At 40.1% G+C, this 13988-nt stretch overlaps 1 protein-coding gene across 1 annotated transcript in view; it reads right to left on the bottom strand.

Annotated features, from left to right (window-relative positions):
- Positions 1–7495: 7495 nt before the first annotated feature.
- Positions 7496–13988, bottom strand: part of DTHD1 (death domain containing 1) — a 69462-nt gene continuing 62969 nt past the window's right edge. The window contains exons 9-10 of the mRNA XM_006209783.3: positions 12669–12726; positions 7496–7992 (exon numbers count right to left, since the gene is read on the bottom strand). Of these exons, the coding sequence (XP_006209845.3) occupies positions 7631–7992; positions 12669–12726 (420 nt within the window). The 3' untranslated portion in view covers positions 7496–7630. The remainder of the gene's footprint in view (positions 7993–12668; positions 12727–13988) is intronic.

Consider the following 13988-nt stretch of genomic DNA (forward strand, 5'->3'; position numbering starts at 1 on the left):
TTCACTAAGACAGATTACTGAAATTATATTTGAGTTCCCCTGGCTCAGTGTCCTCTGAGTCCTTCCCAGCTATCTGAACTCCCTACCTCAGCTCTTGACTCCACCCTACCTAGTCTTATGAACAGATGAATTGTCTCAAAAGAAGACTATAAACCAAGGGAAAAAACCTTTTATATTCAGCACAGCACAGAGCCTCCTCTGTTTCCTCCGCTCTCCCTCCTGTGTTACTCTTGGGCCTGTGATAACCATGAAAAATAAAAACAATAATTGAGAGAGTACTTTGGGCAGGAATTCAAAAGAATAGGCAATGCCCTTCAGCTTCCATGTATATAAAGATCACTTCAGTTATTCACTAAGAATACAGTCTCCTCGAGTCTGTAGCCAAAGTTTCTGGCTTAGAGAGCTAAGCTGTGGTCTGGTGAAACTGAATTTTCACATTCTAGATTTCTCTAGGTCCACTTGGCTAGAAGAATGATTCTTAGCCTTGGCTGCAGAATCAACTGGGGAGCTTTAAAATTATGACTCCCAGGACTCACCCAAGACTACTTCAATCAGAATTTCTCCGGGTGGATCCAGGCACCCTCTGCTGATTCTAATATGCTGCCAATTTAAGAACTACTGGACCAAAGCACAGAAGCATAGATGTTGGAGCCCACTCAGCCTCGGACCACCAGGCACATACTTAAAGTTTAACAAAGTTGGGTTTAATGTCTCACTAAAATGAAAGAGACTGTGCACCAGAGAAACAGTGTGTATCACTAAACAAAGGCAAAGACAGTTACTTGAGGTCTTAGGAGAAGGGTGGAGCTGAGTGTTCTGATGGGTTCAAAGCAAAGCAGAGCTGTGTGAAGGGCTCAACATCAGGTCTTCACTGCAAAATGGACCCTGAGTCCTGTTTCCTTGGAAACATTATTGTTGAGATAGATGTGCTTTGTTGTATCCAGAAACCTTTATCCAATGCTCTGTACCCAGGTTGTCAACTGAGACTGCTTACCTGTCGAAATGACTTACATCCTCCAGGCAAGAGAGCAGTATTTCTTCCTTATTGTTACAATTTCAAACAGCAAAGTTTCTGGTAGTCTTGTGATTTGGGAGAACAAAATTTCTCAGTGTGTAAGAAAGCAGCAGTCACTCACAGAAGGGAACACTTTACAGCTGCAGTGTGTTCGAGGGAGAAATATTGAATCCTGTTAACCTTGCAGCTGGCTTCAAGCATGATGTTTACAGTCCACGCTAAATTTTACCTTTTCAGACACGACATCTGCCCCGACAGTGTTGCTTCCGAAAGGAAGATGGAATGGGAAAAGAGGGTCCAAGCCTGTCACTGTGTGGATATTATTCATGCATTAATTCAACAGAGACCTATTGAGTACCTACTATGTGCTGGGGCCCATACAGGGTGCTGGAAATTCAATGATGAATAAAACTCGATCTCTGCTTGCAAGACACAGACTGATTGGAGAAAAACACAGATAAATAGGCAATTATTACAGAGTTTAGAAGTGCTATAACTATAACTAGTGCCAAGGATGATAAAGGTACTCAGGGAAATGGAAAAACGTTATCCGAGGTTATGGAAAAGAGAGGACTACGGAAGGGAGAGGGGTGGAGGGAGCTAAGGGCAGGAAGTCAGAAGCAAAAATAACCAGGAGTTTGAAAACAGAATCGTCTGGGCTCTAATCCAGGCTCTACCACTGACTGAGCATCACTGTAACTCTGTGTTGCAGTTTTCTCATCTGTAAAGTAAGGATAAGAAAACAGAGAAACATTCAGTGAGTGCCAGATGGAGTTCTAAGTCATGGGAAGACATCACTGAACAAAAGAGACGGGCTCCCTGACCCTTGCATAGCATGCCCTCAGGTGGGGGTTTGCAAAAAGTAAGTAACCATAATTGAACTGTGAAATATTTAGTTTGTTAGGTAGTAAATGCAGAGTGAGGAGAATTGAAAGCTCCAGTGGAGAACACCTGAGAGAAGGGGCAAGATGAGGGTTAAATGATGTGCGGTTTGTTGAACATCTTGACGTCCGCAGCTCGGGGCATTCTGATGAGGTCGAGTCACAGAAGCCACGCTTAGCTGAGCCACAGAGGGGAGCCCAAGCCCAGCATCAGCCACTGTTTCGACTTCACTCAACATTTCCCTTTTCTTCTGGACTACTGCTTTTCTAAATTCAGGGAGCCTGACTGTGTTCCTTCGACAAACTTCTCATTCGATAGCATAGCTCTGGCTATAACTCAGAGGGTCCCCTCAGTAGAAGTATGTTGGGGCTGCTTATCAAACAGCAGTTGACATTTCTTGCAAACACTGATAGCAGTTGGAGAGTGTATGGTAGGACCCTCTTTTGCTTATAATGTTCCAACTTTCCCTTAACTTATTCCACCCTTTCTTTACACCCTGCTTCAAACCAAAAGTTAAGACGATTGTTCTCAACACCCTCCCTTAAGGTCCATGCACCCTATTCTTAAGTCCAGTGATAGCATTTCTCTGTTCTCCCAACTGCCCTCCCCCATGCCTGGAACTATGTGGAAGTTTTGTTTCTCACACTTACTAGGGTATGATCTGCATATTTGATAGGTGAAGGTCAGGGGTGCTGAATGGCCTACAATGTGTGAGCCAGTTCAGGTTACTTAAAATATTTCAACCAAGATGCCAGTAACACTCCCATTGAGAAACACTGGGTTGGGAAAATTGAACTTTCCTCACAAAACTTAGAAATTTTGAAAATTGTATTATGTTGCTTTCAAAGCCTACTTAACTTACTTATTAAGTTGTTTCTATTTTACTTTAAAATACTTTAGAATATACAGTGTGATATTGTGTATGCATTCATTTAAGCTATATTTTTTGGGAATAATCAATTGCTCTAATCATAAATTTATATCTCAGTTATGGTAAGCATTTGTTCAAGATAACTATGATTTAACATCATAGGTCTTATTAACTAGAATAATAAATGTTAGAAATTTTTTTTTTAATTTGTAGAATTTGGTACTTAATAATTAGCAAAATGATGGCTTTGATGAGTTTTCATTAGTGAAACTGATGTGACTCAGGGTATACAGATTGGCTCTAAAATGTAGAAACATTCTTACCCCTCTATGGTGTAAAACAGGCATCTCAGTAATGACGCAGAAGGGTTCGTTGCTCAGTGGTCCTGCTTTGCAGCCACTGTTTGGAGGGCTCTTGATGTGCCCAAGTAGCCAAGTTGTGGCAATGTAGCTCTAACTATTGCTGATATCTACCGCAAATAAGCCAATGTTTATTCCTCACCAGCTTGTGTTAGGTCAGTTTGCAGTATTATCCTAATCTGTCAGTCTCTCAGACAAGTCTAAGAGAGCATTTAACTAGCTGACTTGGGACAAATATCAATGATCACAATCCCCTCTCACTCCTGCCCCTTCTCCCATCCCCATCCTCATCCGCAAAACCAGTATCTATTTGCACCTCTGATATGCATTAGAAATGTTGTGCGAAATGAGAAGTGGAAATAGTGAAAGTTTAGGAGCAAATCGGTATGTCCATTCCCCTCCTTTTTCTTCTTAGCTTAGTGACAACATGATATGATGGGAACTAAGCCAACAACCTACGTTTGAATCCTATGTCACCCACTTGGGACCGTCAGCAGGGCATGGCATGTTTCTAATCTCCAGTCTCCTCTCTTGTAAAACGGGGCGGTGTACCTACCTCATAGGACACTGGGAGAATTAAATAAGTGCATACTTGTAAATGGCTAAGCATAAAGAGCTAGTTTCACTATAGGCAATAAACAATATGTTGATCACATTCATTGGCTCTTCCTTTGCGCAGAAAGCATAACCTAGGGACTGTCTCTTACCATTTCTGTGCTCCTGGCACTGAAAATGTTGCCTGACGCGGGGTTTGTGTTCAATATATATCCACTGAATAAATGAACTTAACATTCCTTTCATTGGCAATTAGCTGTATTTGCTAAGTTCTCTGATATCCTGGAATCTGTCCACGTATCTGCTATATTATTTCTCCTTCTGATACTTTTTTAAAATGTCAATACCAGTAGAATATGCTCTATTCATTAGTAGAAGAAACACCATAAAAGATTTGAGCCAATATCTTTTTTTTCATAATGGAGAAATTAAAGACAATCCAGGTTCACCTAGGTTGTAGAATTTCATGTTATGTGCCTCGTTCATTTATGTATTTAAAATACTGTTGATTCATTTATATACTTAAAATATTGTTTTCCCAAGAATCTTCATAACCTGATGATTAGAATATAAAATGGCAACTTGGCAATGTGTATCAAGAACCTTAAAAATGTTCCCAGTAAGTAATCCCATTTATTACTGAGAACAATAATAAAAATGTTTCCAGTAAGTATCCTAATGAAATAATAATTCACATACATATGTAGAAAAATGATCATTGCAGTATTGGTTTATGGAAAGAAGAAAGTCATATGAATATATAACAAGAGGGGAAAGGTTGAATAAATTAGGCATATACTTGGAAGAAATTAAAACATATATTCACTAAAAAGTATCTACAGAAAGTTTATAAAATAACTGTTCATGATAGCTCCAAGCTGGAACCCTCTGAAATGCCTATTTACAGTGGAAGAGGTATGTGATTTATAGTATCTGCATAGAATGGAATATTATTTATTAATGAGAAGCAACAAATTATTGCCACACAAACAACATGGTTGAATTTCAACAACATAAAGTTGAATAAAAAAGCCAGGTGTGAAAGAATATATACTGCATTATTTCATTTTTAAATTCAAAAATAAGTAATACTAAAATTAATTATGCTATGGCTACGAAGTGGGATATTCTGCAGCTATTAAAACATTTAAAGACATAGGAAAATGTTCACAGATTAATAAAATATGATAATATTTAAAACTATATACACTATATGACCCACATTTTGGAAAAAAAAGGTCTAAGTTTCTATGAGAAGTATCAGTCAGGGTCTCAAAGAAACACATGATAACCTCAAATTAGAATAATTAGAGGAGGCTTTGTCTTCAAAGAGTGGGCAGGGCATGAGGGACCACAAGGGATAGTGCAGTAATGGAGCTGTCACTGTCCCAGGACTGATGCGGCCCCAGCAGGAGAGATTCCCAGCCCCAAGAGAGAACTGCCAGAAAGGAGAGGAACAGTGGCCGTCGGGTGGGGGACACAGCCGGGCCATGGTGAATTCAAGGGAGAAAGAAAGAGGAAGAGTCCAGCTCACCCTCCTCCCAGCCTCCCGCTGGGGCTCCCCATTACCAAGCCCACGGAGAAGCCAGAGCGTTGGCGATGTGGTTCCTCCAGGTCAGCCCACCAGACAGACAGCAGGATGCATGAGGGTGAGGCATGGGTGTGGCACCCTGAACACACGAGGCACATGCCATGTATGGGACTGACGATTCCTTTGACTACCTAAGGGAGACCAGGTGCTGCAGAGATGGTCCATTTTTATCTTCATATACCTTTATGTTATTTTATTGTTACAATAATATGTGCATTTTTTAATGCTGAGGGAAAATGTGTGTCAGAGTGTATGTGTGAAGGGATGTGTGCCTGTCAGGGTATGAAAGTGAATGAGTGTCTGTGTGTGAGAGAAAGCGATGGGGAGAGAGAGAGAGGTGGGAGCTGGTGTGAGAGTGTGTGTATGTGAAGGTGCACAGGCAATGTGAGATGGTGTGTGAGTGTGTGTTGGTGAGGATGTTAACAAGTATATGTGTATATTAATGAGTGTTTGTGTGCATGTGTGTAGGCATGTGTGAAAGTGTCCCTGTGGACCTGAGACTGTCTGTGTGTAAGGGTGGATGTGTGGGGGTCGTATGTGAAGCAGTGTGTTTGTGCGAGAGAGGTGGGAGTGGAGTATGTGGGAGGATGTGTGACAGTGTGTGAACACACTTGAGGATGTACAGGTGGATGAGAGTCTGTGGGTGTCTGTGTATGGGGCAGGCATATGTGTTGGAGGCTGTTTGTGAAAGGTACGTGGGAGGGGACGTGTGTTTGTGTGAGTGAGACGGCTTGTGGGGGTGTGCGGACATGGGGAGGGGGTGTGAGGAGACGTGTGTGAGTAAGTGAGGAGGTGGTGAGTGCGGTGATATGTATGAGGAGATTTGTGTGTGTGTGTGCATAGGTGATTGTGTTTATAGACATCTATATGCACTGAAGTAGAAATATTTCTTTCCAAGAAAAAAGAAAAATCAGAATAAAATATTTTCTTAATAGTAATCTCTAGGGGCAGAGTAAGAGACAAATTTTATTTTCTTGACTTTTTTGTCATTTTGTAGTCATAAAAACAATGAACATTTCAGTCTATTTTCTTCACACATGAAAAATATTGTACCTTTCTGGAAATACATAAAAATAAAAATCCTGCTAAAAGCTTTCTTGATAGGAATGTGTTTGAGAATTGGAATTCTCTTTTTAAATACATAACCAAATAGAGATCTAAGTCCCTGGTTAATTTATAGAAGATGTTATCTTTCAATTTGAGAACCGTATAAGTGTTTAATTTTTCATGTAATTTCATTAATTTTCAGATTATTTCAATTATCGAAACTAATCACTACTGACGTTTGCAAGTCAAGGCCCCGATGCTTCCCACCCATGACTTGGTGGTACTAATGAAATGCCCCATTCGTGTCACACGGTTTCAGGGAGCTACGGTGCTTTAAGTTTTCCAAGGTCTCAAAATGTAAACACTTAACATTCACAGGGATTATCAGTGATGGAGGAACTTAGGTGATTATGATTTATTTCTTTTAGTTTTGTGTTTTTTACAGGCAGGATTTTTTTTAAAAAAATAATGAGCATATAGGGCTTGTGTAATAAGGCTTCTGTCAAACTGATTTCGAAGCAGGTTATTTTCCTAAGCAAGTGCAAAAGGCCCTGAGTTCTTTCACTGATATTTCATTGTCTCTGCGCTGCCTCATTTCATTAAGAATAAAATTTGAGGGCTTCCTATTCTAGGCTATCTTTTATTAAAAGAAAAATTTGTGTCAGTAAATGGCTGAAGTGTTATTCTATTTTAATTTATTTCAACCCTGTCTTTTTTTCTTAATTTTTTTATTGAAGTATGGTCGATTTGCAATGTTATGTTAATTTCTGGTATACAGCATAGTGAGTCAATTATACATATATATTCCTTTACATATTCTTTTTCATTATAGGCTATTACAAGGTATTGAATATAGTTCTTAAAGCGATTTGTTGTCATCAGCATGAGGTCTCTGCAGCCCAGTTTATTCTTTATTGTTACCTGTGGGCTCTGCGGTACGTGCATAACATGAATTAGTTGCTGGGTGTCCTTCCTGCATGACTAGTTTACTTTCCTGTAGATAACAGTAACAAACGGATCCTGCCTGTATTACCTTTCCTTCACACTTAAAGAGCAACTTCAGCTATGAAATAAAAACAGGGCAAACTCAATTACAAAGGCTACTGAGTTTGGCTGAACTCAAGACAATCCTGCTTGCAGAACATCTATCACTGAAGCATGAAGGAGAACTCAAATCCACAAATGTTTTTTATTGTTTGATTAGTGCTTCTTCCCTTGTCTCAATAGCATGTCTATCAAATAGATTCCCTTCAAACAACATTACTTGGAAACCGCTAGTAAAATGCTGACAGAACCCATCTTCCAACCGACTATGACCCTTTCTCTAGAGCAAAAGAAAGAGCAACCCGGCTTTCCTCTGCCACATCGGACCACTGCTGTGGCTCGGTGAACACTTTATTTTCCCACTTGAATTTGAGCTCTTCTGAAAGATCACCCCTGCCGATCTTGCGGAGATGACGAGCCAGCAGGCGGAGTTTGTCGGTGGAATTTGGGAGTGATTTTTTCCAAAAGCAGAGAAGTTCGTGGGTCTGTTCTGTGAGGTCATCAGGGATCTTCAGTTTGATGAGCTGAATGGTGCTGCGGCGCAGAGGGAGGGAGGAGGAGAGACACAGGGCGTTTTCCTCGGAGAGCTCCTCCGCCAGCCAGTAGAGCAGGTTGTCCCACAGGGCTTCTGAGGGCATAGAGGTCACTCAGTGTTAGGACCATTCCACCTGTTCTCAGGACATCTATGCTACACCATCTCTTATTTGGCCTCTGAATAATGTGGGACCACCCGGATGGACAGTTGAGAGCCTTTGAATCCCTGGTCTTTCTGGGATCTTATTCTAAGGGAACCACCTACACTGCAGACGGTTAGAAATGCTTCTCTAATTTTCACTTCCCAGAGATCCAGGAGGACTGGTTAAAATGGTTTTTAGGCCCCTCCCCAAATAGGCTAATTAAGGAAGACTAGGGTGGGGATGAAACTTGGCATTTTTAACAAGCTCCCAGATGATGCTGACACTGAGGTCCTTAACCATACTTTGAGTGGCACTATGCTAAATGATGTTTTTAGGTTCAAAAGATACTTCTCTTAATTAGTACTAACTAGATGCATAAAGGCAACTAAGCAATCCTCATGCCCCAGCCCTTCAGCTACATGCACACGCACAAACACACACAACTCACCAAGATCCACTAACCAAAGTGCGGTTCAGTGGAAGGTCCTTTACACCAACATTTCCCCTGGCCTCTGAACTATTTAGCAGCACAAACATCTCTGAATATATCCTATGTGTTCAGCATACCCTTTCCCTTACTCTGTGACTCCTGTCTCCTGCCTAAGTGCATGATTCCCATTTTGTGTTGTTTAACTGTTATTTATTTCATTGTGTAGCTCAGATCCATCCCTCTCAGTAAGCCCCCAAGCCCTCCTCTCTCTCTCCTTCCACACGTCAGCCCTAAGCTGCGTCACTTGCACTTGCCCTTGCACATCCCACTTGCACACAGACCTCTGCACCAGTTTCCCTGGTCTGGTGTCGGAAAAGAACACTAGGTCTGCCATCTTTTACTCAACTATTCTTTCCATGAACCTACTCACATAAATTGCACCTGCTTTTAAACTATAAATCCTGTGGCTTTTCTGTGAAAGCTACTCAGAAAATGGAGCCAACACATCCTTCCTCTCCATTGTCACTTTCAAACCAACATTCTGCTTCCATCTTGCAATATATCCCTTTTAACGTCCTGCTACATGTGTACTCCTTCCTCTCCCCACCTACACCACCTGTCTCCTGCCATTGGCAGGCAGCATTGTCAGCCACCCTGTGGATAAGGTTACACCTTGGACCACATGGTTTGTTAATCTTGTCAATCTCAAGGACCTGTGTGGTGACGCCATATTAGAAACTGACTTGCACGGCAAATCCTTGTGTTTCATCCTCAGCTGGAACAATCCCACCTCCATGGCCTCGGCTTCTCAGTATTACTGCTGACCACTGCCTGACCTCTCAAACTTCCACAGTTCTATTCCTTTGCTCCTGCCTAATGTGCTTCTTGCCCCGTCACCAACAGAGCAAGTCCCTTGATGCCGTCAATCATTCCATCGTCTCTGCCTCTGTACCCACACTGCCCCTAACGATCGGCTTTGTATGTCAATAGTGTATGCCGTCCCCCTTAAAATCTGTTGTCCTCTTTAGCTTTCAATGTGCCCAATTTTTCAATCGCCAATCCTGCCTTACAAACATGGCAGTCAACTACTGGGGTGCCCAGGCTTACGGAACTGTACTGAATGTGATCAAAAATCTCTGCTGGGTACGCCTTAGCAGCTTATAAATCCATTAAAAAGTCTGTTCCCTGAATCCAATTGAAAATTTTCCATAGCAATGACACAAAACTCTACCACCCGTAAGCCTCAGTCTCACTCTTACTCTGTTTCACTCAGCCAGTGTGTGTCTCTCCTAACTTTACCCGGAGCCTTTTGACCTAAGTTCTCATAACCTCGTTTTCATTTCCAAGTCAGTTTCTTACAAAATACCCCTCCTCCGTGCTTGCTGGGTTCCATCCCCCACAGTGTTTTTCATCAAGTATTTGTTCCTTCACACCTGTTCCTTAACCACCTCCTCCATCAGGTGCTTCCCATGCTTCCCACAAGCACTCTCAGGCCTCCCCTCTCCTTGCTTCTGCTGATGTTTCAAGCCCTTATCTCTCCCCTTCCCTTGACCATGAAATCTTTTCATGTGTAACATAAACTTAATGCCTTAAGCTCATCACTATTAGCTCACTCCCTGAGCCCTTGCTTTAGGGTGATACATCGTCTCTTAAATCTCTATTAAAACCTTTCTTTCCGGTCTTTCTAGAGCCCTCCTAGATACTACTTACAGCAACTGATTCTTGGTCTGTATCTTCCCTGCCTTCCAGAGCACTGCACCCCTTCCCTTGTATTCCATGGCCTGCCCTGGTCTTCCTCTTCCCTCCCTTGTCCCTCTGCTGACTCCCTTCCTCCTGATGGTGCTGAATTACTGCTTCCTATCTCAGGGCCCTTCTGTTTCTGCCCCTCCCCGCAGTGAATTCACCAAATCTTACTACCTTAACCTTCTCCTCTATGTGAAATATCCCAGATCTACTATCTCTTCAGCTCTGGCTCTGTTTCCCTAAATCCAGGTATAGGCAGAACTTGTTTTCTTGAGTTTTGCTTTATTGCACTTCACAGCTATTGTGTTTTTTTACAAATTGAATATTTGGGGGAGGGTATAGCTCAGTGGTTAAGTGCGTGCTTAGCATGTACTAGGTCCTGGGTTCAATCCCTAGTACCTCCATTAAAAAAAGAAATAAACAAACCTAATTACCCACCTCCAAGAAATAGACAAATTAAAAACCTGTGGCAACCTTGTGTCAAGCAAATGTACAGGCGCCATTTTTTCAACAGCATTTGCTCACTTTTTGTCTCTGTGTCACATTTTAGTAATTCTTAAAATATTTCAAACTTTTTTTTATTATTTTCTTTGTTATGGTGATCAGCAATCAGTGAACATTGATGTTGCTATTGCAAAAAGACTATGAATCCCTGAAGGTTCAGGTGATGATTAACACTTTTTAGCAATGAAGTATTTCTAAATTAAGGTAGATACACTTTTTTAGACATAATGTTATTGCACAGTTAATAGACTACAATCTAGTGTAAACATGACTTTTATATGCGCTGGGAAACCCCACAATTCATGCGACTCACATTATCATGATGTTCGCTTTATTGCAGTGATTTGGAACTGAACTTGCAATGTCTCCAAGGTACAACTGCACAGCATTTGCAATATTCATCTCCTAATTATTGTTACCATTTTATACCACAGCCAATTCAAATTCCATATTTCTGAAATCAGAGTCAACTGTGATGTTTCCCTCTCTCCACCTGCTCCTTCACTCTAATCATTTTCTTAGTGAATGTGACCACTCAGCTGAGTACACTAACACCTGTAATACTATTCCAATTTCTCAAAAGCCCATTTTGTATCGCCTGTTCTCAAGTTTTATTGGTCCTAACACTAAACATATATCAGATACTTCCCCACTTTCCAGCCTTACTGACTCAATCTTAACCATGTCCTGCCTCTTTTTCCTGGAGGACTGCAAGAACCAGGGTTCTGAGTCATATCCCTGCTCTCAGTTTTGGCTGACTTTAGTCTTCCACACAACTAATAGAAGTTTTCAAAGTCCAATCTGATTTTATTCCTTCTTTGTTAATAAATCTCTTGTAGGCACCTTCATTGTCTAAACCTCTGAACTTGGCGTTCGAAACTATTCATAGTTCTGTCCTGCTCTAACTGACCATCTACCATCATCCTACAACAGCTCAGGTGGTATTATTGTGCAAGATCACACTGAGAAACAACTTAGCACGTCCTGGTACACTTAGGAGAGATCATTATACCTTTGTCCTCTCCGGTGGTTGGAGCACTTTTATTTGAACGTCAAGTTCTTCGGGAGTCGACAACATTATCAAACTCACTGGACTTTCACCTACTGCTGTAGTTGTTTTAATGGGGTTTTCTTCTCTTGGTTTTGGAGTTTTGGGGGTTTTGGCTTTAGTGTTTTTTGTTTCGTTTCCTCTGTCACCTGTTCTCTCTTTGAAAATAATTTTATTGCCTCTGAGACAGTGTCTGATGCTAAGGTTTATTCCCATCCTACTCACTTCTAATTTAATTCAGTAAAGCTTGTGCACTTTCTGTACAAGTCCATAAAGATAACCCTTGAATGGAATGTTACACCATCAGTGGTGAGACTGACACAGCAGTCCAAATGCACTCACTGATGTCTTTTGAAGATCAATAAATTATTGCAGTAGTAACTATTAATATCACAAAATGAATTGTTTCAAAGGTTAAACTAGACTAAAAGTGTCAAATTCTACCCTAAAATATGCATTATTGTTATATAGTTAGATTATACATAACCACAATCAAATATTACATGTTTGCTTTGTGGTTTCGTACCAATATAACTCTATTTAAAATCTAGTTTAAGATCTGTAACTAAGAGTCAACATTTCAGAACAAACTGTAGTTGTCTATTTACCAAACTAGGCAATTACTAGTTGTCTTAGTTAAATACTACTTAGTAAAGTTCATATTTCTCGTAGATCTTAGCAAAATTTTAATTACATCTACATTCAAGAATGTTTTTTTTGTTTATATGTGCATGACTTCCGAAGGAAAACTCACTTCTTAGGCTGATAATAAATGATTATTTGGTGAAGGATTATTTAATTGCTAAGTTCTACATTCTTGTTTATTAAAAGATTCACATAAAATATAAAATATAAGGGGAAAAGAGCATCACTGTAATGAGGACACAGAAAATATTCCTTACCTAGAGGGTCTGTAGAAATTCTTTTGGTACTCTGTGGACGGTTGATTAATTTTTCATGCTTTGGGGAGAAAGGGGCACAGAATAAGCAGAAGAAACCATTAATTTGTGAACAAGCCACACATAAAAATCCATCTGAACCTCACCTCTACTTGAAAAAAGTCCTGAATTGCATGCATTACAAAATTAGATTGTGTATTTGTGCATTCATGCTCAGCAATTGGTTTTCTGAGATAAGGCAACATATACTGACCCACATCTTTCAGAAAATTTAAATGTAAGAATACACATTTAAATATTATTATAGCAGTCATATTAACTCTAAATAAACATTTTCTAAACTAAAACTTAGAGTTGTTAATCCTAGCTAACATAGAGCAAGCTACCTCTGTGTTACAAACATAGTATTGTATAAAAACCCTCGTTAGCCAGGCACCTTGCCTCAACACTTAGCACCAGGCCTGGTACCTAATGGGTACTCAAATATTAGTTGTTTTTTTTTTAATTGAAGTACTGTCAGTTACAATGTGTCAATTTCTGATGCACAGCACAATGTTCCAGTCATCAAACATTAGTTTTTGTAATAAACTTGTCAATATGCAGAAGTGATGCTAAAAACCATGAAGTCTTTAAGCAGATATTATTCTGAAACCAAAATTTTGTCAAGAAGAAATCAAATATATAATCATAACTTTTCTATGCTGTCTGCAGAGCAGTTTGTCCTCACTTAATACAGGAGCCTGAAAATAGCACAGGAGGTAAAGTAAAAACATCTGGATTTGGAAACCTGTTAAGTACTCTGCAGAATTTACTTATCCCCTCAGTCTCAGCTCTGAAAAGTGATTTATTAAAATGCACACACCCATCACAAAACCCTGTACATAAATGTTCACAGCAGCTTTATTTGTAAGAGCCAAAAACTGGAAACAACTAAAATTTTCTGCAATAGGTGAATGGCTAAAAAAAACTATGGTAAATCCACAGGATGGGATGTTACTCAGTAATAAAATGGATAAATCATTGATATATGCAACGACTTGCATGGACCTCAGGGCATTGTGCTGAGTGAAAAATTACAGTCTCACAAGGTCACATATTCCATGATTCCACTTATATCACACTGTTGAAATTACAGAATTATAAAGATATAAAACAGATTAGTGATTTCTAGGGGTTAGGATGGTGGTGAAAGACCATAAAAAGATAGCACAAGGGAGGTGTTTGTGGTGCCAGAACACTTGTGTATCTTGAATGCAGTGGTTACATGTGGGATAAAATGGTAAAGTACTATAAATACACAATATCCACTTCCTGCTTTCGATA

The sequence above is a fragment of the Vicugna pacos genome, chromosome 2, assembly GCF_048564905.1.
Source record: "Vicugna pacos chromosome 2, VicPac4, whole genome shotgun sequence".
Lineage (NCBI taxonomy): Eukaryota > Metazoa > Chordata > Mammalia > Artiodactyla > Camelidae > Vicugna > Vicugna pacos.